This window comes from Gymnoscopelus braueri (assembly GCF_963280865.1).
Source record: "Gymnoscopelus braueri genome assembly, chromosome: 14".
Classification (NCBI taxonomy): Eukaryota; Metazoa; Chordata; class Actinopteri; order Myctophiformes; family Myctophidae; genus Gymnoscopelus; species Gymnoscopelus braueri.
In genome coordinates, this window is record NC_137619.1 from 19,699,495 (window position 1) to 19,725,271 (window position 25,777).

The window sequence follows — 25,777 nt, forward strand, 5'->3', positions numbered from 1 at the left end:
GAACTACAGCAATGACTATGGGAAGATTACTGGCCTTTGAAAAGAACAAAAAGAAAAGAAAAACAGTACAAGAAAACATCCACACACAAAAAAACATAAAAGACTCAAACATTAAACAAAAATAAAAATGGGAAAACTGGTTTTGGTGTTGCAATTGCTTCTTCTTTTTTTTTAAGGCAGATCTAGCTTAAGCTCAATGTTTGTTGAGCATAATGAGCGATCAGGACTGTAGCTTATTAATGCCCATACCAATATCCAAGTTTTAACAATTAGAGTGTATACAAAATATTAGGGCTGCCTTCCTTTGCATCGCATCACAGCTACAGTACTCTGTCCCCGGTAGGTGTGATCCATAGACAAGGTAGGTGTGATCCATAGACAAGCATTCTCTACAGTTACAGAGAGAAAACATAAAAAAACAAATAAAATTGTACATATAAACAGCATTTTACAAAAGCACATCATGGATTCCGCAGGTAAGGAAAAAAATAAACATTTGAGTAGGCAGTAAATCCAAAATGTATACCCAGTTGTGTGATGATGTAGTGCGCCGAATATAGCAGATCTACGTTGTGAGCTAGTATGTCTGCTATATTAGTCGCACGACACCATCGTATGATGAAGTATAAACCAGGGTTAAAGGCAACCAATGGGGGTTTTCACTTTCAGATTACAAAGAGTGAGGTGGCACAAGATCACCAATTATATCCTGGCTTCAAATATACGTGGCACCTGATAGGTTGAGGCCATGTTATTGGGAAAACTCCTCATTCCCATAGCAGAACAAATTAATTTCTAATAGCGTTTCACCACAGGTTTACAGTGAACACATGCACGCTGGTCTGTAGTTGGCATCTGGACAACCTACACTAACTAACCCAATAGGTAACACATGTAAAAGTGTGAATGAACTAAGAAGACAAAAACAACAAGAAAATGGTTCATAGTGTACGTTACTGTGCAATGGTCCTTAAGGCCTGCCATTTAAGCCTACACAGTATATACTGTCATCTTTTATAACTCAATTGTATTCGATTTTGTACTATATATGTTGGACATTGCAGAAGTGGACTATTAGCCTGGTAAACCCTCCCTCCGGAAATCTCATTTCTATTTGATTCACTCCTGAAATCAAATGGAAATGAGATTTCCGGAGGGAGGGTTTACCAGGCTAGTGGACTATGACATGTCAGACAAATTAAAATGTAATTGATATATTAAAACAACAGGGAGGGCCTACCGTCAAGAGAAACCGTGCAGTAACCAAAAGATTGCAGGTTTGAACCCTGCAGCACTCAAATATGTAGCCAAAATATACAGCTTCACCTCCTGCCAAAGTTTCCTTGGGCAAGATGCTGGACCCAACACCTCTGCACTCACTGTAAGCTGCTCTGAGTAATGAGCATCAACTACATCATGCCTAAGATGTCAAATGAACCAACAAATGCAACAAATTGAGAAATTCATGAGGGGAATTAATAAATCCAGAGCATTTTAAACCTGCTACCAAAGAGAAAATGGGACACACTATCAAAACGTGAGAGTAAAGACAACTAGGCAGTGGTACATGGGGGAGTGAGCACTTTGTACAGGGAATTATACTTTGTCGTATGACAGCGTTACACGCTGAAAATAGCTCATCTATAAGCTCACAAACTTTTAGGCTATTTATTTTTCTGTAGGCTATTTTCAGTGTGTGACACTGATGTACGACAGATTATAAAATAAGCATTATAGTTCAACTGTTGGGGGACAGTGTACACCACCACAGTGCAGAGGTAAAAAAAAAGAAGAAAGAAAAAAAAAAAAATATATATATATATATATATATATATATGAGAAATAAAAAGATTTGTAATCCAATGATCCCCTCTGTCTAATGAAAGCAAATCCCGCCATTGCCCAAAGCCCATTGGCTTTCACGGGATCAGCACCAGTACAAACCCAATAGCGGTTTAACTGAAAGCTGCATTTAGATGTTGAATTAATGTCTCTTACAGGGGTTGCGTTTTTCACCTAAACCCTCTGTGGTCCCCATCGTCTTCCAACAGGAGGTGCCATTACACTGTTTGTATATAAAATAAGGGGTTTAAACTTACTGAACCAATTAGAACAGAACTAGGGCCAAATAATCCTTCTCGTATCTAAGCTCATGAAAACATGATGGTACTCGTGCGTTTGACTCAGATCACAGTTGTTGTTTTTTTCCTTCTTCATCTAGCCACAGTGCCTGGAGCTATTTAGGGTCAGTAGTTTACTGGTCTAGTCTCAATAACATGGTCATAGCACCAGCTGTTGGAAGACAATGAATTGGTCCCATCACTTAATGTAATATTTAGCAGCCTGTGTGAGAGAGAGCACCGTTTGGCTGTTTGTTGTATTTTACATATCAGGGAGGGGAGGCAAACAAAGAGAAGGCCATGTTAGGAGGAGGGATAGCGAGAAAGACACAAGTTTTTCTTCCTAACTGTGTTGAAGGAGGCAGGTATCAGGAATCTCTTGATGATTTGGCTTCAGTGCACACCTAAAAGACGTGGCCATACTGGCCGACTTTTAACACAACGCTGTAGTTACTTTTAATACAATCCTTGTAGCAATTCATTCAGAGACAGTGAACGTGCCGTCCTCACGTTATCTCTCACTGCCAGAAACATTGCCTGGATACAGTTTGGAAGAACAGTGTTCCAGCAGGCCATAGACTTAAGGACCTGATGCTACAGTAGTTATTTACACAAACACTCGCGCGCACTCACACCTACAGTACACACAGTACCTATAAACTAAGACACTATGTCTCTCTGCCCGAGACATTGAGTCGATTAAAGAACCATTCAAGTTGATTACAGAACGCCATAAATTAGTCATAACTATATTAAAAACTCTATTTTAGGGACAGTGGGGAAATCATGGGAACGTAGTATATTAGAGAATCCTATTATTTACAATTCTTAAATTATTAAAATGGCTTTTCCCAGTTTCAGTGTCTTTCTCCTATGTGACCCCCCAGCCCCCCGGTGTTCCTCTAGCAACTGTCCTGAGAGGGACCAGGCAGCAGGATCGAGGGTCGATAACGTTACAGTGGCAAGAGCCCAGCGGCACAGCGGTTTTGATGGTCGATGACATCACAGCTCGTCAAGGATTGATGACGTCATCGAGTTGTGTTTCCTTCATGGCTCCTCCGATGTCTTCAGCAGCTCCATCAACGCCCCCACCGCCCCAAAATAACCCTGAAGAGAACACACACACTTTTCAAATCCGATTCAGTGAAAGTGTTTTCATGTCATTCAGCTGATGAGAGAAAATGTACGGTGCTGTATATAATTCAGCCTATAGATAGTATGGTCTTTAATGTAGTCGAGTGCTGTATTGATGTCAAGTTCCAATAACTGGTTTAGTCCAGTTCAATTTTGTCTAATCAATCTACTACAGTTCAGCAGAGTATAATATAGTCCCATATTAGGAATGAGGTTTTGTGCTGTCGTTCAGACCAGTCCAGGAGAAGGTTTTAATCTAGTCTGGTCTAGTATAATCCAGCCTACTCCAATTCTAAAGGTGTATCCTAAGTACATGGATCATATCCTTTTGAATAGTAGTCAAGATTTAGTGTAGTCTACACCGAGTGTCAATTTATCTCTGAGTTACATTTGTATGGCCTATAGCTTTCTTTCAAAATTTAAATCTAATACTAACCTCATGTTCTAGGAAGAGGGCTCTGAGCTGTCCTCTGGACCAGAAGTCCATGGCATAGGCCAGTAGCTTGGTGGACACTGTGTTGATACGCAGGAAGTTCCCCACAAACACCACCCGTTCGATTTTCTGGTTGAAACAGAGACAGAAAAACATGTCACACACATAATTCACGCTTTCTTTCTTTTTTTCAGGGAAGAAAAAAATTGAAATTTCAATTCTACACATATATTTCTATGGGAAATATTCAGAACACACACACAAACACGATCTACGAAAATAGCCAATCTACAAGCTGGCAGATCTGCTATTTTCGCCGAATGTTCCCCCAGAACAAGGAAATGTGGTTAAATAAACAATCTGAATACTTCTTCCACCACTGTTTCTGAAAGCTAAGCCCCGCAAAATCAACTTGAATGAAAACAAAAGTGAACTTGCACAGAGGAATGCTCCGCTGGGATCAGCTCCAGGTCGCCAGTTGAGTTTTCATAGAGCGATGTCGTAACACAAGGCTCAATAAAATGCTTAGGTTTGGAAACTATCAACACAGGCCTGTCTTACTGGTGTATTTACTATTTTGCTTCCATCCTCTCCAATTCTATGACCTGCATATACTGTTTGGATGGAGCTTAGAGATTGGGATACATCCACAACACAATTAAGATAAACTGAAAGATAAAAGGAAATTGAATGAAAAGTCTCTATAGGGCTTAATGGGTAGTGTAGGACACTTAACGGCAGTGTGTAAATTAGGATTAAATAAAATAAATAAACACATACAAATTTGGTAAGGACACTCATGACCACTATGACCATTTATGTTAAAATGTATGAACTCTTTGGTGCTGCAGAGGCAATTTGAATAAAACGATCCTCCGAATGGCAGATACTGGGTGAAACAGAGATCTGAGCCTGTGCTGATCACGCCATCATGGAGTTGATGTAATACCTAATCAGACCACAGGGAGGCAGTGGATTGCCACCGAAAAGGTGACCACTGTGAGACATACAGTCCAGGGTCACAATGTCCTTCACAATTTAGTAGGAATGATATTTTTAACTATCCATTTCATTTCAAAACGGCTTTGAGATCTATATACAATATCACTAGCTGGTGGGGTGGTTCTGAACAATTTCTGGTGTAACTTTAGAGCTTGACTAGCTGACAAGTTTTAGTTATCTTTCGGATAGTCTCTATTGTATTCCAAAAAACTACTTGGCTGATGGAATAATCAGAGTAGCTGTAGAATGTTGTATGAACTACTTGGTACACAGGACCAACAAAAAGAGACGTAATTTTCTTCCCTGTTAAACAAACATATAGGGGACAATAGACAAAGATCATATAGCAGGAAGCATGTTAGCTAGGGACATGTTATAGCTTGTAGTAACATGCACAGCCATTAGAGAGCACAGTTGTACTGTATACACAGTTAGAAAATAAAGAAGCACAGTTGTTACCACAAACTTTGATTGCTACATGTAAATATATTTCTTGTTCAACAAGAGACGTCTGTTTAGTTGGTTGTGAGAGTAGGAGAGGTGTTAACAGAGAAGGCGAGAAAGTGAGTGGGAGAACTTAAGTGTGTGTGTGCGTGGAAGGTTGTACTCATCCACGGTGCAACTCTGCATGCTGTGATAGCCCTGTACAATGCTGCTTGATCGCCATGCCACAAGGCAACACTGTAAAGAAGCTCACAGCACACAGAAAGATTCCCGGGACTATAAGCTAACCCTGGGGAGACATCAGCAACATGCAGATAGACTACCATCCGTCGAACATAGAAATGACTCCCATCTAACACTGAAAAGAAGGTACCACATGGGCACAGATCTGTGTGTGACTTCACAGGATCAAATCTAAATGGGGACAAGGTGGTCTAGGGCACAGTATCATTCGGATTGCTAATTTAATTCAGAATTCCGCTGTGACAGAGACAATCCTGTAATGGAGAGAATCCCGGCTTTACTTCAAATAACCTCCTTCACAGTCAAATCCTCAGTGATATTTTGACCATTTGTAACTCTGAGACTGCACAACTGTAACCAATGGGCCCGTACCGAGTCCATTTGGTTACATTTCTACACTATCAGAGTTAAATTAACACCACAGCTTTTTAACAAGTGTCAACTTAACATCAAGTAACTGCAGGGACTATGACTAAAAATGCAGGTAAGAAGCTCACAGCATAAGAAGCTTGGTCGACAGGAGGACACCTCCCCTTCCTCCAGGCTGTTTATGTACCTTTTAACAAAGCCAGCAACGTGCAGGGTTCCAGTTTGGCTTCCGTCATCAAGGACAAGCAAAACAAATTGAGTTGAAACGAACGAAGGAGGAGTTGCTTCTTTGTTTTCAACTCAAATTCTTCATGATTTGCATGAACTGATTATTATAATGGAAAATGTTACAAGTTCCTGAATTACTGAGTTTCTTAATAACATATCGATTTTGTATTTGATAATGCATAAAATGAAGTAATGAAGAAAGGTTGTTTTGGGTTTTTTTAAACATCTAACAGAGATAATGTGGGTTGTCTTTCATTTAAATCATTGTTAGACAATAGGTAAGAATGTCGAAATATAGAAATAAAAGAGAAATGAGACAGACCATAATCATGTGTGTGTGTGTGTGTGTGTGTGTGTGTGTGTGTGTGTGTGTGTGTGTGTGTGTGTGTGTGTGTGTGTGTGTGTGTGTGTGTGTGTGTGTGTGTGTGTGTGTGTGTGTGTGTGTGTGTGTGTGTGTGTGTTTATTCATGTGTCAGCCAGTATGTGAACAATATAAACATACAGGCTTGCTGTATGTCTATGCTGTTAGTCATGCTGACTAGCAAAGCTCTATGGTACAGTATGTGTGGGCCACACTGATTGCACATGAGTATAGTAAATCCTATATTAGTCATGCTGACAAGCCAAGCATTTGGCCTGTGAGTGTGCTATAGATCCCACATCATTAGTGACGATAAACCTTGTAGCTTGTGTGTCAATGTGTTTACCTCAATAACAGCTATGCCTATTCAACCTATTAAATTAGCGGTGATTACATTTGACAGCAATTGTCTGCACCTATATGTGTGTTTACCTCATTGACAGCACACATGCGTGCTATAGATCCTATGTTATTGGTGATGGTGACTAGCATCGCTCTGGCCAGGTCCTCTTTGCTGATGCTGTCTCTTTTCTCCTTACTCATCATGTGACCAAAGCTGTAAAACAAAAAACACAATATCAATGTCAGAACCAAGGTGTCCACAAAAGGTGGAGACGATTTATCGCTCGCCTTTTCCTAAAAGCAGCATCTTCGGAGTGCTGAATGGAATGGAGTCAACTTTCTTTTTTTTAAATATATTTTTGGGGCTTTTCTGCCTTTATTGATAGTACACAGTAGAGAGACGGGAAACAGGGAGATACAGGGAGTGACACGCAGCAGAGGTTGTCGGGCTTGAGAGCCGATATGCGCCTTAACCACTAGGCCAGCGGTGCCCAGAGTCATTCCAACTTAATTTTGATATAAGATGATTTGTTTTTATACTATCATTAAAGTATTATGCCCGTTTCTAAATGCATGTGTGTGTCTGATCTTATACTGTATATCACTATATTTATGCAACTAATGTATTAATTGTGCATATATATACAGCAAAACGTATATAACATCAAAACGTTCTTGCGTGTTCCCATATGCCAATGATTCAAGTATTGTAAATGATCAAATCATATAAATTATAAATATGATAATTAAATGAATAAATAAATAAATTCGCACATACCACAAGGGGGTACTGAAAATGCCCACACGGAATGAAAGGACATGAGCCCTGCGGCTTAACTATGCACCCCTCTAGGTAAAGCACAAGTGTGAAACTATTGTAATGAAGCACTGTGTGAGGCACAAAGGTGACAATAATAAGTGTGTTGCGTTCATGCACACACCCTGTTATTCTACTGAATGGCACAGTGATTATCATCGCAACAATGTTGTTGTGTTCATTTTACTGGCAAACCTTTGGACAGAGCACTGAGGCCATTGCATATTTACGGTATACACTGCAACATGCGATCGGATTAGCGGTCAGAGTGTGTGTGTGTGTTTGGCCACATTAACTGTGGATTCTCTCTTTCTTTTCTTTTCTTTTTCTATTTGCACAAAGGTCTATCTATGTTCTATATCTCTTACTGTTCTATTGCTACACACATCTGCAGCTATTTTAAACCTCATGTACATATCTGCTACTATATTATTGATTGATTGATTGATATTTTTATTATAGAGTCGAGCACCACAAGATGCCCAGCCCACACAGGCTTACAAGACACTCACATGATTCATATTATATACAACAAGAACGAGTCCGAATTTTGCGTATATTCGCATAATCGCCGGTGTGTAATGACCTTTATACTGATGCTTTGGAAATATGGTTAACTCCAAAAAAAGCATACCAAATTGAATTTGTGTGGTTGTCCCTGTAACATCGATTACAGGGAGAATGACTGCATTCAAGACAGATGAATTACCTCACATGAAATTCTATTCCACCCTTTACTACTAAGGGTAGGTGACGTTTCATGCCTCATTGCGGAAGGAAACTCATCTCTCCTTTTCTGTCCCCCCGGCTGAAAAGCCATTCAAGGATTGTTGAGTGTTATTGTTGCTAACCTGGATGCTACTGCTGAGCCCTGCAGGCCAAAACGTTCGTAATCGCCACCGTAGATGTCCTTGACCAGCTTGTCAACGTTGGTGGAGTCCCCCTTGCTGGCCATCTCCAACGCCTCCTCAAATGTTTCGCAGCCAGTCAGCAGGCAGCACAGGCCCAGGAACGTAGCACCACCCAGACTGAATGGGGGAAACAATGTACAAGTCAGTATTGTGCTACTATTTTAATTAATTTGATAACTGTAACACAAACAATGACTGTTTCATCTCTCTCTCTCTCTCTCTCTCTCTCTGAAACACTATTGCCACAAGGACTGTTGGTGGACCAAAGTTACTTGTACACCTTAAGCAAATATCACCTTGATGTGACCTGACAGCACGCACACGAGCATAAAATTATTATGCTCTTGTTTACTTCTCCCAAAGGTAGAGTGACTTGAAAGCCAGTTTCACTCAAAGAGCAATCTGGGAACCCATCGGCAAAGAGTGAGAGAGAGGTTGAAAGAAGAGGCAGGTACTGAGTGAGAATCTCATAGCCTCAGTCACGTTGTCTGTTTACAATAGAGGTTAAAAGTGAATACTAGTTTTGCAATGATACCGACGCGCGCGCATGCACACGCACACACACACACACACACACACTCTCTAAATATAACCAACAGGTTTTGTCACTTTGGCCATGCGCACAAGGGATCACGCCACCTTGGAATTCAGCTGTTTACAAGCCAGCACATACTGTCTCTCTGTTTGTCGCTCTGTTTGTCAGCCTGTCTGCACTGTGTTGCTCTGACTGCCTGTCTTTCTGGTTGTCCGTCTGTCTTCAGTAGTGTCTGTCTCTCTCTCCTGTCTGTCTGTCAGAATATTAATGATAAGATAGAGGACACGGGGGTAATCCAAGATAATAAAGGGTCATTAACTTCAAACTGGGTTTAATAACTGACTACCTGACTGGCATGATTACTTACTAAACTAACCGGTATTACTAAGCAATACAAACCAGGCAAAGGAGACTGGCTGACGGACAGACTGGTAAGCCGACAGTCTAAACAGAAATCTGTCATCTATCTATATATACTATAATTCACTTAATCTCTGCTTGTCTGTCACACAGAAATTTGTCCTTGGTATTACTCGGAAAGCGTCTGACCATTCGGTCTCAAACTTGGTCTCATATGACCCCAAGGTGTGCAGTGCCTAATGGCAATTCGGACGGACCAACGGTTTGCGAGAACCGAAAAAAACACCAAAAGCTGTATGTCAGCTCGCGGGTCTGAGAATGAGGATTCTCAGTGTGTTCTGGAGATTGCATGCATCGGCTTCCCTGATTGGCCAACCCAAACCGTCGGCTTCACGTATTGGCGGAGCGGCTTAACTGATTGGCCGAGGTTCCTGAATGAATCCTCTTCTGGGCATGTCATAATAGACAAACATTCTGTGAAAACAGCTCATCTACAAGCTCACAACATAGGTAGATAGGCTATTTTTGCTATTTAGGGTTTAAGTGGTCAAGCTTTTTCAGGAATGGACTTCCAACTGTCTTCTATATGTCCCTCAGGAACTGTTTTAATGTGTAAATCAAATACCATCATTATGGTGCCGTATGTGGCCGTTTTGTTTTCAACAGTGCACAGCTTACATTCCCACTTGTGCGATCTTTGGTCCTGGTTCAGCTCAAGACATACAAACATACACAACTATTGTACATTCACGCAGTCATTCAGGGGGACACGTGGAAATCCTGAGAATTAATTTAACTCTGAAATGGACTCTGAAAGAGTACATTTTAGTGCAAAAGTGTAAGATTTCAGAATCAAATTAACTCTCAAGGACAGTTAGCTGTACTCTTCATGTAAACGTTTACATTGACATCACAAGTATTTACTGTAGATGATGCTAAGCAAGCAAAATTAAGAAATGAAATGTAAATGTCTGGAAGAGGGTCTGTGTGTTTGAGTGTGTGTGGGAGGGGGGGCTAATCTCACAAACCATTGGATGATATGCACCCAATTTCCAGTAGGCCAAGGATGTAAATCCCTGTGATATTTTTCACATATTGTGAATATTTATTTTGGTGTGTGAATATTTCTCACATTTTGTAAAGGGTCTCAGATCGGTACTAGACCCCATCATGTTTATCTTATAAATTAGTGCCACGTCACAATTTCACTCCCTCGTTATCTCAGCCAAGAACCTCCACACACACACACACCATCTCTCTCTTTCCTTACCTGGTCCCTGTGACTCGTTTATAGTTGTCCTGGGAGTAGACCGCCAGTATGGAGACCCCGGACCCTATGTTGACCAGCAGCATGGGGAAAGGGTTGTCCAGACTGCAGGGCCTCTTCACACAGGCCTGGGTGTCAGAGGGGTTCTCAAAGTAGTAGCACTCGGGATGTCCATTGAAGCCGATGCGGTCGATGAACAGCAGTCCGTGGATCAGGCAGTCCAATTCATCCAGCTTCAACAGCTCCAGGTCAGCCATCTTGGATGACAAGATTTACAGTGGCTACAATTAGCCAATAGCATATGGATGTAATAACATGCATGCATGCGAGTCATCTGACAAAAAAAAAATTCTGGCTCTTACTGTACTGTACCCATAGTATGCATAAGAATTGTTTGTTTGCTAGTTCATATAGTTTTGCTCACTTTTGAGCCCTAACAAGTCTTTATGACAAACCCTTATTTTCAAAAACTATAGTTTATATTTGTGATTACAGTTGAGCAGGATTCTAGAATGATTCAGCATTCGTTTTCTTGTTGAAACAGTAATGTAGACTATATTTAAAAAAGTGCCTAAGTATCGCATCTACACTTTTTCTCAGGTGAAAAGACATGGTCAAGTGGGATTGAGTATTACAATCAACCATTTATTTGGCTGCAGTGCCAATGATGATGAATAATAAATGTAAATATAACTTATACTGAGATCATATCTACTCATCTTTCATATTGTTTAGGCCTACTGCTGTGTGGGTCATTATCAGTGTTAGTAGTGTGGCTGGTTAAAGCCATAAATCTGAAGAAATCAGGCTGTGGTCGATTGAGGCCAGTGCAGGCAATTACATTAGGTTTGATAAATCGTCTGCTGTCTGTGGTGCTATTACGGCTGGTTATTGTTTACAGGATGGGAGCCGACAGTCACAATAAGCACGTTTTACAAAGGTGTCATAGATGTTCATGTAAGTGTTGGGGGCCCCAAGAAAAGTATTATAGTATTATATTCATGCTATGCTACCTCCTGCACTGAAATATTGTTTCTTATTAAAATTGTAAATGCAAGCAAAAGACATCATACTTAAGACATTTTCTGTGTCTTTGGTTTAATACAACTTGACATAATGACATAGTAACTAGAAAGGCAGGTTTGCTGTATCAAGAGACAGACACACAGTGAGAGGTAGTGGAAGGTCGGTGAACTCAGATTCACAGACAGACAGACAGACAGACAGATCCGTTCCCAGTTCAGAATTCACGTGAAGGTATTTCCACACTACTATTGGTACTAGTATGTATGTACAAATGTTGCAGACGAGGCAAAAACGAATGTCGAAATACAATCTGGCTGAATGATTAATTCACATAGTCTGATCTTTGACATCATTTATGCAACAAAAACCTGGCTATGTGTAATGACCTTCTGTGGTGTCACACTTGGAGGACAATTCCACTGTTCAGAATACGGAAGGCGGATAACACAAACTGGCCTCAAATCACGTTCTGAAGACCGTCATGGTCGCTTAACAAATTCGCATGCATATAATATACATAGGTATGTAAGCTCCTCTCAGTCTCCCTTCTCTTTCCTGTCTTTAGTTGGATTTGAACACTTACAATGCCACACATGCCTCAGGGTCACTGTCTACCAGGACATCCCTGGATGCGTGGGTTTGAGTTTTGGCTCTATTCCCACTCACAGCATGTGTTTAAAATGATGTAACAACTGGATGGTTCAATAAAGTGTGCCAATGTCCCCTGCGGACAGTGCTCTAGGAACTGCAATAAACTCTGGTAGACAGAGAGTCAGGCAAACTGCCAGAGAGAAAGAGGGACTGACTGAGAGTTAAGACAGACAGGCCTGCAGGCAGAGAAAGAGAGACAAAAATAAAGGAAGGTAGACAGGCAATCAGAGACAGGGTGTGCTCAGTTTAAATCCAGTTCTCAGGACAGTACATGTGACATTCCATGCATGGCTTTCAAGGTATTAAGCCTTATTTCTCCTTGCTCACGACTGCATCTCCAAGAAATGTCTTTAGACGTCTCAATAGTCACCCTGCCGTCAAAAGCCATTGGTTGCAATGGTACAATTTGTCACGATACTAAAGAGTATTAATCAATCACTTTCATAATTGTCTGCTGTTCGATGAAGGGATTATTTCATCAATCGCTTCTCCCCTATACCACGCACACAATCCCACACCCATCCACCCATCCCTCACCGTCATGAAGTCGTTCTCGAACTTGTAGGCCCCTCCTCCGGTGGCGCAGAGCGTGGTGTGGAGGGAGGAGAAGTTCTTGTCGCGTCCCATCTGGATAAAGCGGTGCATGGCCTGTGTGGGGAACCGGATGAAGTGGAGGTTCCCCGTCCGACCGCACATGGTCAGGTTCCTCAGCTCCAGGTGAACGTCGCGGATCCCTGTCTTACCTGGGAGAGGGAAGGGGAGAGGGGAGGGGAAAGGAAAGGAGGAAAGCATAAAGGAGCGAGGGAGGGAAGGGCAATAGGGAGGGAAGACAGACAAAGAGAGATGATGAGAGAAGAAATGGGTAAAGGGAGGGAAGTGAGGAAGAGAGTAAGGATGGAGAGAGGCAGTCAGGAGAGAAGGAAAATAATGTTGAGTGGAGGAGGGAGGAGAGAGAGGAGGGAAGGAGTGCGAGAAAGGATGAGAGTGGAAGAAGGGAATAAAATTGCTTGCGTCCATGGGGTGTGTGTACTTGACAGTATGTTGCGTGTGTGTGTGTGTGTGTGTGTGTGTGTGTGTGTGTGTGTGTGTGTGTGTGTGTGTGTGTGTGTGTGTGTGTGTGTGTGTGTGTGTGTGTGTGTGTGTGTGTGTGTGTGTGTGTGTGTGTGTGTGTGTGTGTACCATAAGCCACGTTGGAGGTAAGGTATTTGCGGATGGATTTGAGGTTCTCCACCTCCTCCTGCTCCTCCTCTGCTGTGATGTCCACAGGCTCAAAATACACCAGCTTCACCAGGGTACCACCGATGTCCATCCCAAACCAAGGGAAGGCTGGAGGGAGAGAGAGGGAAGAGGCAGAGATGGAGAGAGAGAGGGAGGAAGGTGGAAAGAAAAAAAAAGAGAAATTAGGAAAGGCAGAGGCAGGAAAAGAGAGGTAGATAAAGAGAAGAGAAAAAGGAGATTAAATATAAAGCAGAGTTTTCTTTTCGTCCTACCTCTCCTGCTCTACCCTACCTCTCTCTTCTCACAGAAAACTAAATTATGGAGCGCACACAAAAAAAAAGATTTTCACCCACTTCTTCGCACCAGTAAACCCGTGAAGATGTGACAATAAAGATGATTCTAATCATGAGGAGAAGCTCATGAATATGCATGCCATGGAAGAAAATGTAACAAACAAACAAAAAATAGTGCACCAATCTAACCCCAGTCTCCAACGGTGTTGGGCAGGAACTTTGCCCCTGCACCACCCGGACGCTTACATTGATTATTTTAAGAAAACACATAACATTACCATGCAATTCGTTGGACATCAATTGTATTTGTTCACTATGTGACTTTGCAGACATACTCCATAATGTGATACGCATCGATAGCTACAGTAAAACTATCCGTATGATTATCATGATATTGTTTTCAGGCATATCACCCCAGGTGGTGCAGATCTCCATGTTCCATGGTGGCATTGCTGCGGTCCAAATGGTAGAGCGTAGAGCAGTGAGCATGTTGACAAGCTTGATCATAGACTAGCTAATGCAGCCTCTTGTACAGCACTTCAGGATAAACCAAGGCGGCTACATAAATGATGGTGCCTTTTGTGTAACTGTTGGGGATCAATCAGGATTAATGACCTTTGGTAGCAGTCACCCATCACCTTGTTATTTGTCTGCTGATCCTTTGTTGTGTTAGCCCAAACTTTCACCTACTACACTAACCCAGTTCTAACCTCTTATCCCATGATAACACACATCCTCAGGTAGCCCTAGCCTGGCATCAATACCATTTTCTGGTTTCTGATCCGGTCTGGAGGGAAATAACTTTACGTCATCAGGCAGCCGGAACCCTCGACCGGAACCTCCGTTGCCGTGCACCTCTACAATGATTTGAAGTTTAAAATTGGTTTAAATTGGTATAATACTATAGTTTAGTTTATTGTCTCCACCAGGCCGAAGGCATGGTGTAGAGTATGTTTTACCCTCTGTCCGTCCGTGTGTCCGTCCGCTCACAGCTAACATTGGTCAAGCTTCACGTCACATCACAATATGTAATATAAATAGGTAAGACAGGATTAATCAGGAACAGTACTTTCTTTTACCACCTCGCCTGGCGGAGACCTGTGCTCTGAGGAGCACATTTTCTAGTTTTGGTATAATAATGGTTTGGTATGTTCATCTTTTATTCTAACTCGTAGTGCGACTAGCAAGACTAAACTAATTGATTCGCATTATTTGGGGAACAAAAACAATGCGACGCCAACCGGAACCCACCACCGGAACATGATAGTTTGTTTTTCCTTTTTTTCTAAACCGGATCACATGGCTCAGTTTAGAATGAATACCAGGCTTTCCTACGTGGTGGAAAGCCTGGTGACAAGAGGTTAGGTAGCCCAGAGCTAACGTGTTGAGCCCTGCTGGAAATTTAGCCCAGGATTATGACCCGCACCAATATACCAGAAAGCAAGAGTAGGGATCACATTTTGCTAAATGTTAATGTTAATAGTATGCATAAGAATTGTTTGTTTGCTAGTTCATATAGTTTGCTCACTTTTGAGCCCAAACAAGTCTTTATGACAAACCCCTATTTTCAAAAACTATAGTTTATATTTGTGATTACAGATTTTAGACATGATTCAGCATTAGTTTTCTTGTTGTGCTGGAAACACTGCTGGAAACACTGCACGTGCTTCCAGCACTACTACACTCCTGATGACGAGTGTAGTACGATATAAATGTTTCAGCCTCAAGTGACAGTCACACTTTCCTCCACAGACATAGCCAGACCCCCCCCCCCACGTGCGCACACACCCACCCCCCCACACACTCTCTCTCTCAGTCAAACCTACATGCACATGCACAACCTGTGCTGTGCCAAGGACATTCTATTGGCCTATATAAAGTACATTTCCTGACCTGTCCATGTGACCCTGCCCTAACCTCCACATACAGTATTTTAAAGGGGCAGTTCTGTTTTAATGGGAACTTTACTTTCTTTCTTACCCAGAGTTAGACAAAGTTTTTTATGGTTCTGTGTGCAGTTTAAAGGGTATGTTGAACAGTGAACTTAGAGTACTTTAGCTCAATTCATGGATATTTAGGATCAAGTGACAGGAAACACACCCCCAAAGCTGAGAGTTCGCTCAGCGTTAACAATTCTTTTTAAACAAACGTAATCCTAACAATTATATTATACTGTAGTTTGGAACTTGTTTTTCTGAAATACACACATTTGTGTTCATTCGCTGTGGCTGCCTGTTTGATATATATATATATATATATATATATATATATATATATATATATATATATATATATATATATATATATATATATATATATATATATATATATATATATATATATATTTTGCCAATAGTGAAATTAGAAACTTAAAAAATATGTACATTTTGTTTGACCAAGACCAGCCATCCATCCATCTTTGGACAAGTTTAAAGGTGTACTTCCCTACTTTTGAGAGGAGCTGCTACGTGACCCAATAGCTGTGACAGAGAAACAGAGGGACAGACAGGGTCCATGTAGGTGAAAGGTCTTTGGCATAATGCCATGGGTCATGCTGCTCAACCACCACTAAGGGGCCGGTTTGAGTATTCGTGTGTTTTATATTTATGTAGGCCTTGCAAACTTTTTGTTCCCAAGGCACACCGATGAGCAAGTCAAAATCTCAAGGCACACCTGCATTCATGTCGCTATTTTTGAAATTTTAAATCTTCACCTATAATGACTGACATGCCAGAAATAGGGATGCTAGGTTGAAAGTGGTTGAAATATTTGTTTTTTAGCGTATACAATTTCCCTCTGTATTGTGAAATGTATTGGCTCAAAATACTACTGATAGATAGGGGGAAATATATAAATAAATTAATGATACAATTCAAAATGTTGTATAGTTGTTGTACAGCATATATTTTGCGGTAATAATGTGTGGCTGTCACAAAATCCCAAGGCACACCTGGACTTGTCACAGCACACCGTTTGAGAACCACTGATGTAGGGTAACATATTGAGTTGAGTATATAAATGAGGCTCTTAGCCAAAGTGATTTATAGTGATGCAACAACAGATTAACTTTCAATTCCTAGATCACTGATATTACAAAGGTCAAAGTCATAGTGATCTGATAGTAACGTTGATAGGGGAAATATGGTTAATGTGAATAGGTGTCAGGTGTGTGTGAGCGAGAGAGAGAGAGAGTGAGAGAGCACAGTGGTGGAAAGGTAGCCCTGTCACAATGATTACATAATCGTCTAATCGCAATTATTTTATATAATCGCAATTATTTTTTGCATAATCGTCATAATCAATTCCATGTAAAAAAATCGTATATTTTTTTAAAATTACAAAAATAGTGGAAATAGCAGATCTATAAGCTCAAAATGCGTCGCAATGCGACACGTTTTGAGCTTATAGATCGGCTATTTCCACTACTAATCTTTATTTTCGCTTCAGAAATGTAATTTGTATTCATAATGTTCCATTAATTTTCAAAGATAGAAACACAATTAAATCGTTAATCACAATTATTTGAGTGATAATTAATTGTCAACTTAAATTTGTAATCGTGACAGCCCTATGGAAAGGGCTTCCAAACAGACCCAATAGACAGCTCCGCCTCCTTGAATGCAAAATATAGTCAATATTTAATGAAGCTACAGCTGTGCACAAAATAATAAAGGCTATGAGAAGCCTGTAGTGATTTGCTATGATTTGATACTCATCTCACATGAGAGAGAGAGAAAAGGGAGAACAAGAGAGTGTAAAACAGCTGAGCGGACAGAACGGCAAAAACAAGAAGGATAATAATAATATAATATTACTTCTACAGCGTGTTTGATAAGATAACCACAAAATGAGAGACAATGGCTGAACACCATGTTATTGTGAATACTGTACAATACATCCACTATCGCAACATGTTCTCCTATCTCAGAACAAAACAAAATACACCATTCAAAATACACCAAAGCACAAGTTAATCTAATATTGACTACACATGAAACGCTAATCCAAAACAAAAAGAAAAATGTTCCTGTCTGTTTTTATCTTCTACAATATTTTTCATTTAATTTATTTCAACAAACTTGACCAAAATGTCGTTACTTTTGCCATTTGTACTAAGATGCTGAAAAGCAGCCTGCTTAGTAAATGGCAAAGAGATGCAAATTTCTACATGGTTTCAGGTAGAGGAGTCGTCCAGGGCAGCACTGGGGTATGCCACACCATTAACATTTTTGCTTTCATATTACATCTTAGCTGGCACACACTTTCCACACCCACCCCATGGTATTGGGGTGTGCCCCCCAATACTGGGAGGTTTTGGGGGGCACACCCCAATACCATGGGGTGGAACTTCATTAATTGGCCATCAACCCCCCCCCCCCCCCAACACACGCACGCACACACACTCACACTCACTCTCTCACACACACACACACACACACACACACACACACACACACACACACACACACACACACACACACACACACACACACACACACACACACACACACACACACACACACACACACACACACACACACACACACACACACATCTTTCTTTCCATTAGATCAGTGGTTCTCAAAGTGAGGTCCAGGGATCCTAAGGGTCCCTTGAGAGGGTTCCAATTCCAAATGGACCGTTACAGGTCATTTCATGGTCTGGGGGCCTTTGAGATGAAAAAGTTTGAGAACCACTGCATTAGATCACCCAATTTAGATGAACGTGTTATGCGAGATTGGTTTATTTTGAATAAGGATAAAAAAAAAAACAGATTACTGGGCTAAGTGAATAAAGAACAACCAGCTTTATTTACACTTCATCTCTAATCTGATGGAAAAAGGGGGACTCGTTAGTCAGTGTATATCAACCCTGGCAAACGTCCCAATTTTGGGCCGGGGCTACTGCTGAGGTGTGCCGCGCCGTTTGAAGAAGGTTTGAAAAAATATCATTTTGGAAAAAAATTTTTTTTTTAAACAATAATAATAATCAGGCATGCAAACAGCCCGAGGTGAAAAGGGTGACAACATGCTGTTTTTTTTCGGGTCAGATGTCACACTATTGCCCTATTTGGATTCAAAACGGCTAGTGGAAGCTGAAAAGCTACAAGTTTGCATGTCTGAATAATGCAAAAACAGAAATATTTGTTTGCATTTGCTTTTTTTCTCCCCCATATATTTTCATGATAAAAAAAGTGCGTATCGTATCGTTTCGTGAAATTAGTCGGCACACCCCTAGTGTGTGTATATAGATATACCGTATATATATATATAATTATATATATATATATATACCGTATATCTAGGTGTGCCCTGGGATTTTTTGGCTATGCCAGGTGTGCCTTGGCACAAAAAAGGTTGATATACACTGCGTTAGATCAATGCTACAGCAATCTGGGATCCCAGGTCAAAAAAAGGAAGAACAGCGCCCCCAGCGCTTTTCACTTTTCTGAATCTGTTCTTGAGAGATTAATGCTACAGTGACACATACAGTGCACTAGGCCAGGAAATGTATCTACCGATGTATTTTTTACTTTGTTGTTTGATGTTAAGATGGTACTGCCTAACCCTCACCCTAAATGTGCACAGTACTGCTTATCTAGATTCTACACCATAAAATAAGTTGAAACATTACATTCATGCAAAATTCCCACTCAGAGATTCTAGGTAAATTCACTCACTTCATTCCTTATATCAGCAACTCCTTTGTCACTATTCTATCAGTCAGTCAGTATCAGTACTAACAGGAAATTATTATAGCAATCACAACATTGTACACATTACACAATAATCTTCACATCCACATTCCTGTAAAAAAGTCCACAAAGCTAAATCCACACTATGATAACATCATTTTGCATGTCCATGTTAACAATTTGCTGTGGCTTTGAACTGAGATGATTAAAGAGGAATGACGTAAAATAAATGGGAAGATATCTGCAGCATGTCTTCAGATTCTTCTGTTTTCAACACATCTCTACTTGAACTACATTGCACCCATGAAATGTGCCAAAACAAAGTTTCAACACTATTGTCCTTTGGCAGCTGTTATAGTTAAATTATAATGAACTTTTGCAATCTGGAACATTATCATGGGTTTGTACATAATAACAGAGCAAGTTTTGTGGTCATCAGCAGCACCAATAATATTGGTAGTTACATGTTGGATCAGTGATTCTCAACTTTGGTCCTGGGGTCCAAGAATACTGTTCTTCATTCTACCAGTCTAATCAGGGAGGATCATTTAGAACTGTGGTACCAGTTGAATAGCAATTAACTACCTGGTAGAACAGTTAACTAGTACATGCTATAACTACTGTATTTGATATTTTCTTTGTTACTTTTAAAAGTGGTGATTTTAGAGTATTAATTTTGGCTCAATACTTTTTCCCACTGTCAATTTTGGATAAGAGTATCTGCTAAATGTAAATAAAGGGGAATGTTTTTTAGACAGGACAACTGTCAAGTTTACTGATTGGTATCTCCTGACTCCAATTCCAGTATTGAACAACCTGTTCTGTGACCATATTGCGCCACAACAGCGACTGTACAGTACAGGGCATGAATTATAGGTCATTTGTCCATTCCCGCACCATATCTGAGCAGTGAGGTAACTGTAGGTTATCTTAAGATTAGATGCCATTTTTGAGACTTTGATCTGCTGTTGTTGTTGTTGTTTTTTGTTATAGTTGCTTTAGTCATAATAGCCCAATACTGTACTTATCAAAGTGCTATCTTGTCAGTTCCCTTGCACACAGAATATCTCTCAAACAGAGAGTGAGAGAGATAGACTACAATATATAAAACATCTTGCACTGTCCCTTTTGCACAGTGTGTCAGATCCTGCTGTCCCTCCCTAAAGAACTGCATGTATGAAAATACTGTTACATTTAGTCATCAATCGGTTTTTACACCAACACAAAATATGGAGTAATCAGGTAGCTATCAGGTAGTAACGTCAAATAACAATTCCCTCACAAAAACCACATCCCCAACAGGTATTTGTCTGGAATATATTTGTTGAATTTCTGGGAATACAGAATTTGTGTCCCGTTTTCTCTCTCGCTCTCATTTCCCTGTCTGGCTGATCTTTTTCTCACCATTTCTCTCTCTCCCGACCCCCTCCCTTTTCTCTCTCTCACCGTCCTATACATTTTCTCTCTTTCTCTCGCTCTCCTATAATGCATCATTCATGCTCCATCGCATGCGTTGTTGTGAGCTTGTAGATTTGCCATTTTGGTGCACAACACTGTCATAGGGCGAACAGCGAAGTATATATCAGGCTTTAACACAATTGGAGATGGATGTGAGGAATGCCAACAAGCCGGCTTAGCAACCAGACCGCTGAACGTGTGGCAGCTCTCTGTACTAACAACACCAAAGACAGCATGAGGTTTCACACCACAACACCTAGGGCTGTTACGATCGTGACATTTTACTTGACGATTAATTGTCATACAAATAATTGCGATTAATGATTACATTTTTCTATTGAACATTGGAACATAAAAAATACAGTTTTTCTGTTTGGCTTTTAGGCTTAGTAAATACAAGTTGCACAGGGCAGGAAATGAAAAATAACTTACAAAGAAATGACAAATGTAATAACTTTATACTTACTTTCAAAGTATTGAAAAGAAAGATAGTGGAAATAGCCCACACATACTGTAGCCTCAAATGTGAGCTTGTGCATCTGCTATTTCAGCTTTTTTTATGTTTGAAAATGTATTCAACATGGAAACTATCTAATAAATTGCGATTAGGTAGGCAATTATGTAATACTTGTGACAGGCCTAGGTGACAGCATGATATTTCAAGTTCACCACAACATCTAGAAAGAGTCAGACCATAACCACAGAATCACAGCCACTACAACAAGAGGAAGAATTACGCAATCCTTGCCATCTAACAGAACACTGGTGTCAGCCTTCAGCACCACAATGCTGAACAACTAATGCCTGTTGTGGTTTCTTAAAAATCTCAGCAACACAATGTGTTATTAGTAGTTTTTGTTCTTTAGCCTTTGTTTACGCCATCTCATGCCCACAAATAAATGTTTTTTCAACAGACCAAAAAAACAACAACATGATACTACCCATTTATGACAATCAACACATTAGGAAACTTATAGTAACATCAATTTCTCAGTGACCAAGACATTGGCCAAACTTACCAGGCTTCTGCTCAATTATCAACTTCATGGTGATGAGCAATCTCAACAGACAGGTGGGTGTACAACCTCCAACAAAAAGTCTCCAAAGGGAAGGTTAGTTAGCAGGCCTAGGATGGTCTCTACACTCTTTACAAGAAAAGCTACTTTTAAAAAAACAACAACTATGTGACACGTTCCAACAATGCTGCTTTAAAAAATCTATATGGTGACACACACCATTTTACACATTCTTCTTTCTTTTAAACCCCCAAGTTCTAAATATCTCTCTCACAGCATCCAATAAAGTCCTCTACATATTGGGGGCGGAGCCCTGGCCCTTTAACCCCTTGCCTGCCTCCCGAGGACAGAGCTCACGCGTTGATTGGCTGGTGCACGCCAAGCCCACTTATCAGGAGCTTCTTCACCACCGGGAATCCACCAATCACAGCAGACCAAGTGCAGGCTGAGGTTCCATATAAACAAAAGGGGGTCTGACTCTCTCTACACCACACAGCACTTGTCTTATTGGACAGTGCAAGGAGATACAGTATGTCAGATCTGACAGCAGCTGGTCAATGGCATACACACTACAGCGGGGGTCTTCAACAGGGGGTCCCGGACCACTGGAGGTAGAGGGTCCTAAGAGTTACTATGTTACTACTAGTTAAATCTTTGTCTGATATGATTTTTTTTTACATTAACTACTTGAATCCCTATTCTGAGGGGAATATAAGACAAAAATAGCTGATCTACAATCACAACACCTCGTGTAGAGGGAAAAAAGAGCAGACCAAGTAAAAAAGAAAAGTTTAATCTGAAACACAATTTTATATAATATGTTGTGGGGATCCCTGCGACATCTCTCTCAGCTAAGGGGTCCTTGGTCTGAAAAACGTTGAAGACCCCAGCTGTCTTATTGGACAGTGCAAGGAGACACGGTATATGTCAGATCTGACAGCAGCTCAGCTCTGCAGCTGGTCAATGGCATACACGCTACAGCAAAACCCTGTGTTTATCTAATCAATGTAATTAATGAATAATAATGCATATTAACAAATTGGATACATTTGCACGCTCACAGATCAATTAATGTCATTCATCATCCCACACTACAGCACAGCACACATTGCAACACTGACTACACAACACTGCCTGCTTGTGCAAGGTTGGGGGGGGGGGCGGCTGCAGCCGCATGACCTCTCCCGTAAAACACACCACACCACACCATTATGTCATTCAACCACCGATGCTAACGTTTATATTTGAACAGCATTGGGGGTGACACTTACGGGGTCTGTTGTGCCTTTTCGGCGTCGACAGGCTTCTCCGCAGCCTGGATCTCTTGGCCGGGGAGCCGCCGTTGCACTCGGCATCGTCGTGGTGGAGGAGGAGGTGGTTGTTGTGGTGCTGCTGGTGCAAAACATGGACATTTTCAAAGGCGTTATAATTGCTGCTGGTTCCAGTGTTGTTGGTGGTGGTGCAGCCGCCGTTCATCACGGTGTGGCTGTGAAGGGAAGAAGCCCGCTGGCTCTGTTGTGACTGTCCGTTGCTGACGTGATGGAACGGAGCGGCGGATCCGCCGTTCTTGTCCATCATCGACTTGGCTTTATCCATGGCTGCTGCAGCTGAGAGACCCCTATAGACCCGCTACCAAACAGCCGTGTGTCTCTGTTGCAAAGCAGCGGGGTGTGTAGCTAACGTTAGCCTCGCCTTATTGCCAACCCGTTTTACCTCCTCGGTGTGTCGTGTGACAAGTGTGTGCGACCAGCTCTCCTAGTATGTAATCTGATCCCTGAAGGAAGGCGTTTTTTTTCCTCCAACGACTGCAACCCAATCTAAATTAAACACTGTAGCCTATACCTAAATCTAGATCTATAGTGTGACAAATGAAAATGTGTCTAACCTATCAACATGACCATAAACCATTTGCTTTCGAGGTCACTCGCGGTCATTTCCACACACTATCCTCCTGGCCAACTGGCGCAGCGTGTGTGTGTGTGTGTGTGTGTGTGTGTGTGTGTGTTGGCTACGTCACACCACGGCACACGGCTCGTTCCGATTGAGGCTCGAACCCGTTCACCTTTCCCTGAACAAAAATAGATGAATACCGTAGCCTAGATCAGACTTTTGAAAAAATACAACTAAGATACTAAGGCTTAATGACATATCACATATGCCTTCTTCTGTTAAAAAAAACAATAAAAACAACAACACCACTTACCTAGTCCCCCCAATATGTAAACACAAAACAAAGCCGAACACATGCACGCACAGCTTTGTGTGCTTTATTTATAAGCGTGCTTGAATGGACTGAACGGAATGAGTAGGGGGTGTGTGGGTGGGTGGGGCATTACGTATGTGGGTGACCCCCCATAATCATATTTGAACTGAGGAGTGAGGACCCCCCAAAATAAAATAATCATATTTGAACTGGGGACCCCCCAAAATAATCATATTTGAACTGGGGACTGACCTATCCACCCTGATGATAAGCACTTGGAAGAGTTAAGGCATTTCATTTTCGGTTCCACAGATAAATATTGTGAAAATAGATCTACAATTAAGCTCACAACACAGATGTGAGGCGTTGTGAGCTTGTAGATTTTCACAATATTTGCCTCCTTCTTATGTTATTTGACAATTTGGCCAATGTTTGACCAGTTTTTATAGTATAGTTTGTTGATTACTTTGATGCAGTAATGGTATTTTTCTTTTCTTTCTTTTTGAGGCATTAAAAAGGTCTTAAAAGTCCTTCAATTGTCACTTTACTGTCACCTGGGGACCCCCCCAGAATCATGTGGGGACCTCCCTGGGGGTCCCGACCCACATGTTGAGAACCAAGAACCACTGCTCTATGATTTAGTCATATGCAATGTGACATGTCAATATAGTGTTGAAGATAAGAGTGCTCTAAAATATACGACAAACGTATGACCTTGACAGCTTGGGAAGAGGAGCTGGGAGCACACCTAATAGACTTTGGAGACCAGTGGTGGGACGAAGCAGTACACAAAATAAGATCAAGCACAACGTGCGCAAGGCTAAACTTATACAGTTTAAGGTACTACACAGAGTTCACTTTTCCAAAACTAGACTATCCAAAAATGTCCCAAGTCCCATCCATAGTAGACCAATGTGAAAGATGCCACTCCTCACCACCTGTCCTGAGTCATATGTTTTATTTCTGCCCCCTGACTTTTTATTTCTATTTTTACTACACTTCAAGTCTGTGAGTAGCCTACCTGTATGATTATACATATATACTTATTTTTTCTCTTCTTTTTATTTTAGTTAAAAGAGACGATGCTGGGTAAAAAAGAAAAGAAAAAGAGGGATATAAATATAACTGTTTATGCATATATTATGCACCTGTCTGTGAACCCTAAACTGAATTCCCTAATAAAAATATATTTTAAAAAATAAAAATAAAAAAGAGTGCTTATGAAAAGTTCTTATGGGTCGTAGGCTAAATCGAATCAAAATCGCTCAAAACGATCACAGACTTTTCGTTGTGATCCGCACAAACTCAGGTTTTCATTTATTGACATAAATCACAACAAAATCACAGACAGGGACGGGGTAAAATTAAGTTGGCCATGGATGCACCCGTCCCGAACCCGACCCGTCATCAGACTGGTGGTGCTCATGGATGTTCCCGATCCCTAAAGTGGGCGGCCATAGCTGAGTGGTTAGTGAGCCCGCTTAGGGAACCAGAGGCCCTGGTTGCCCCAGGTTCGATTCCAGGCTATCCCAGCATATGCGCCGATGATATGAAATGTGTCCCTGAGCAAGACTCTTAAAGGAGTAGTTCACCCAAAACATTACTTTTTTTCTATCAATTACACACCCCATGAAGCCTTGAATTCATGGAG

General features: G+C 41.1%; 1 protein-coding gene across 2 annotated transcripts; it reads right to left on the minus strand.

The window, feature by feature from the left end:
* Positions 1–845: 845 nt before the first annotated feature.
* pank1a (pantothenate kinase 1a) lies at positions 846–23,757 on the minus strand. 2 transcript variants are annotated; one of them, XM_080448912.1, is made up of 8 exons: positions 23,195–23,757; positions 13,423–13,569; positions 12,781–12,986; positions 10,570–10,823; positions 8,345–8,521; positions 6,767–6,890; positions 3,691–3,816; positions 846–3,227 (listed from the first exon to the last, which is right to left on the minus strand). In XM_080448912.1, the coding sequence occupies exons 1-8, from the start codon at positions 23,517–23,519 to the stop codon at positions 3,168–3,170; spliced, it is 1,419 nt and encodes a 472-aa protein (XP_080305038.1). In that variant the 5' UTR covers positions 23,520–23,757; the 3' UTR covers positions 846–3,167. The 2 variants fall into 2 exon arrangements, with proteins under 2 accessions (XP_080305038.1, XP_080305039.1); XM_080448913.1 differs by lacking the exon at positions 23,195–23,757 and adding an exon at positions 21,927–22,202.
* Between the last annotated feature and the right edge of the window lie 2,020 nt (positions 23,758–25,777).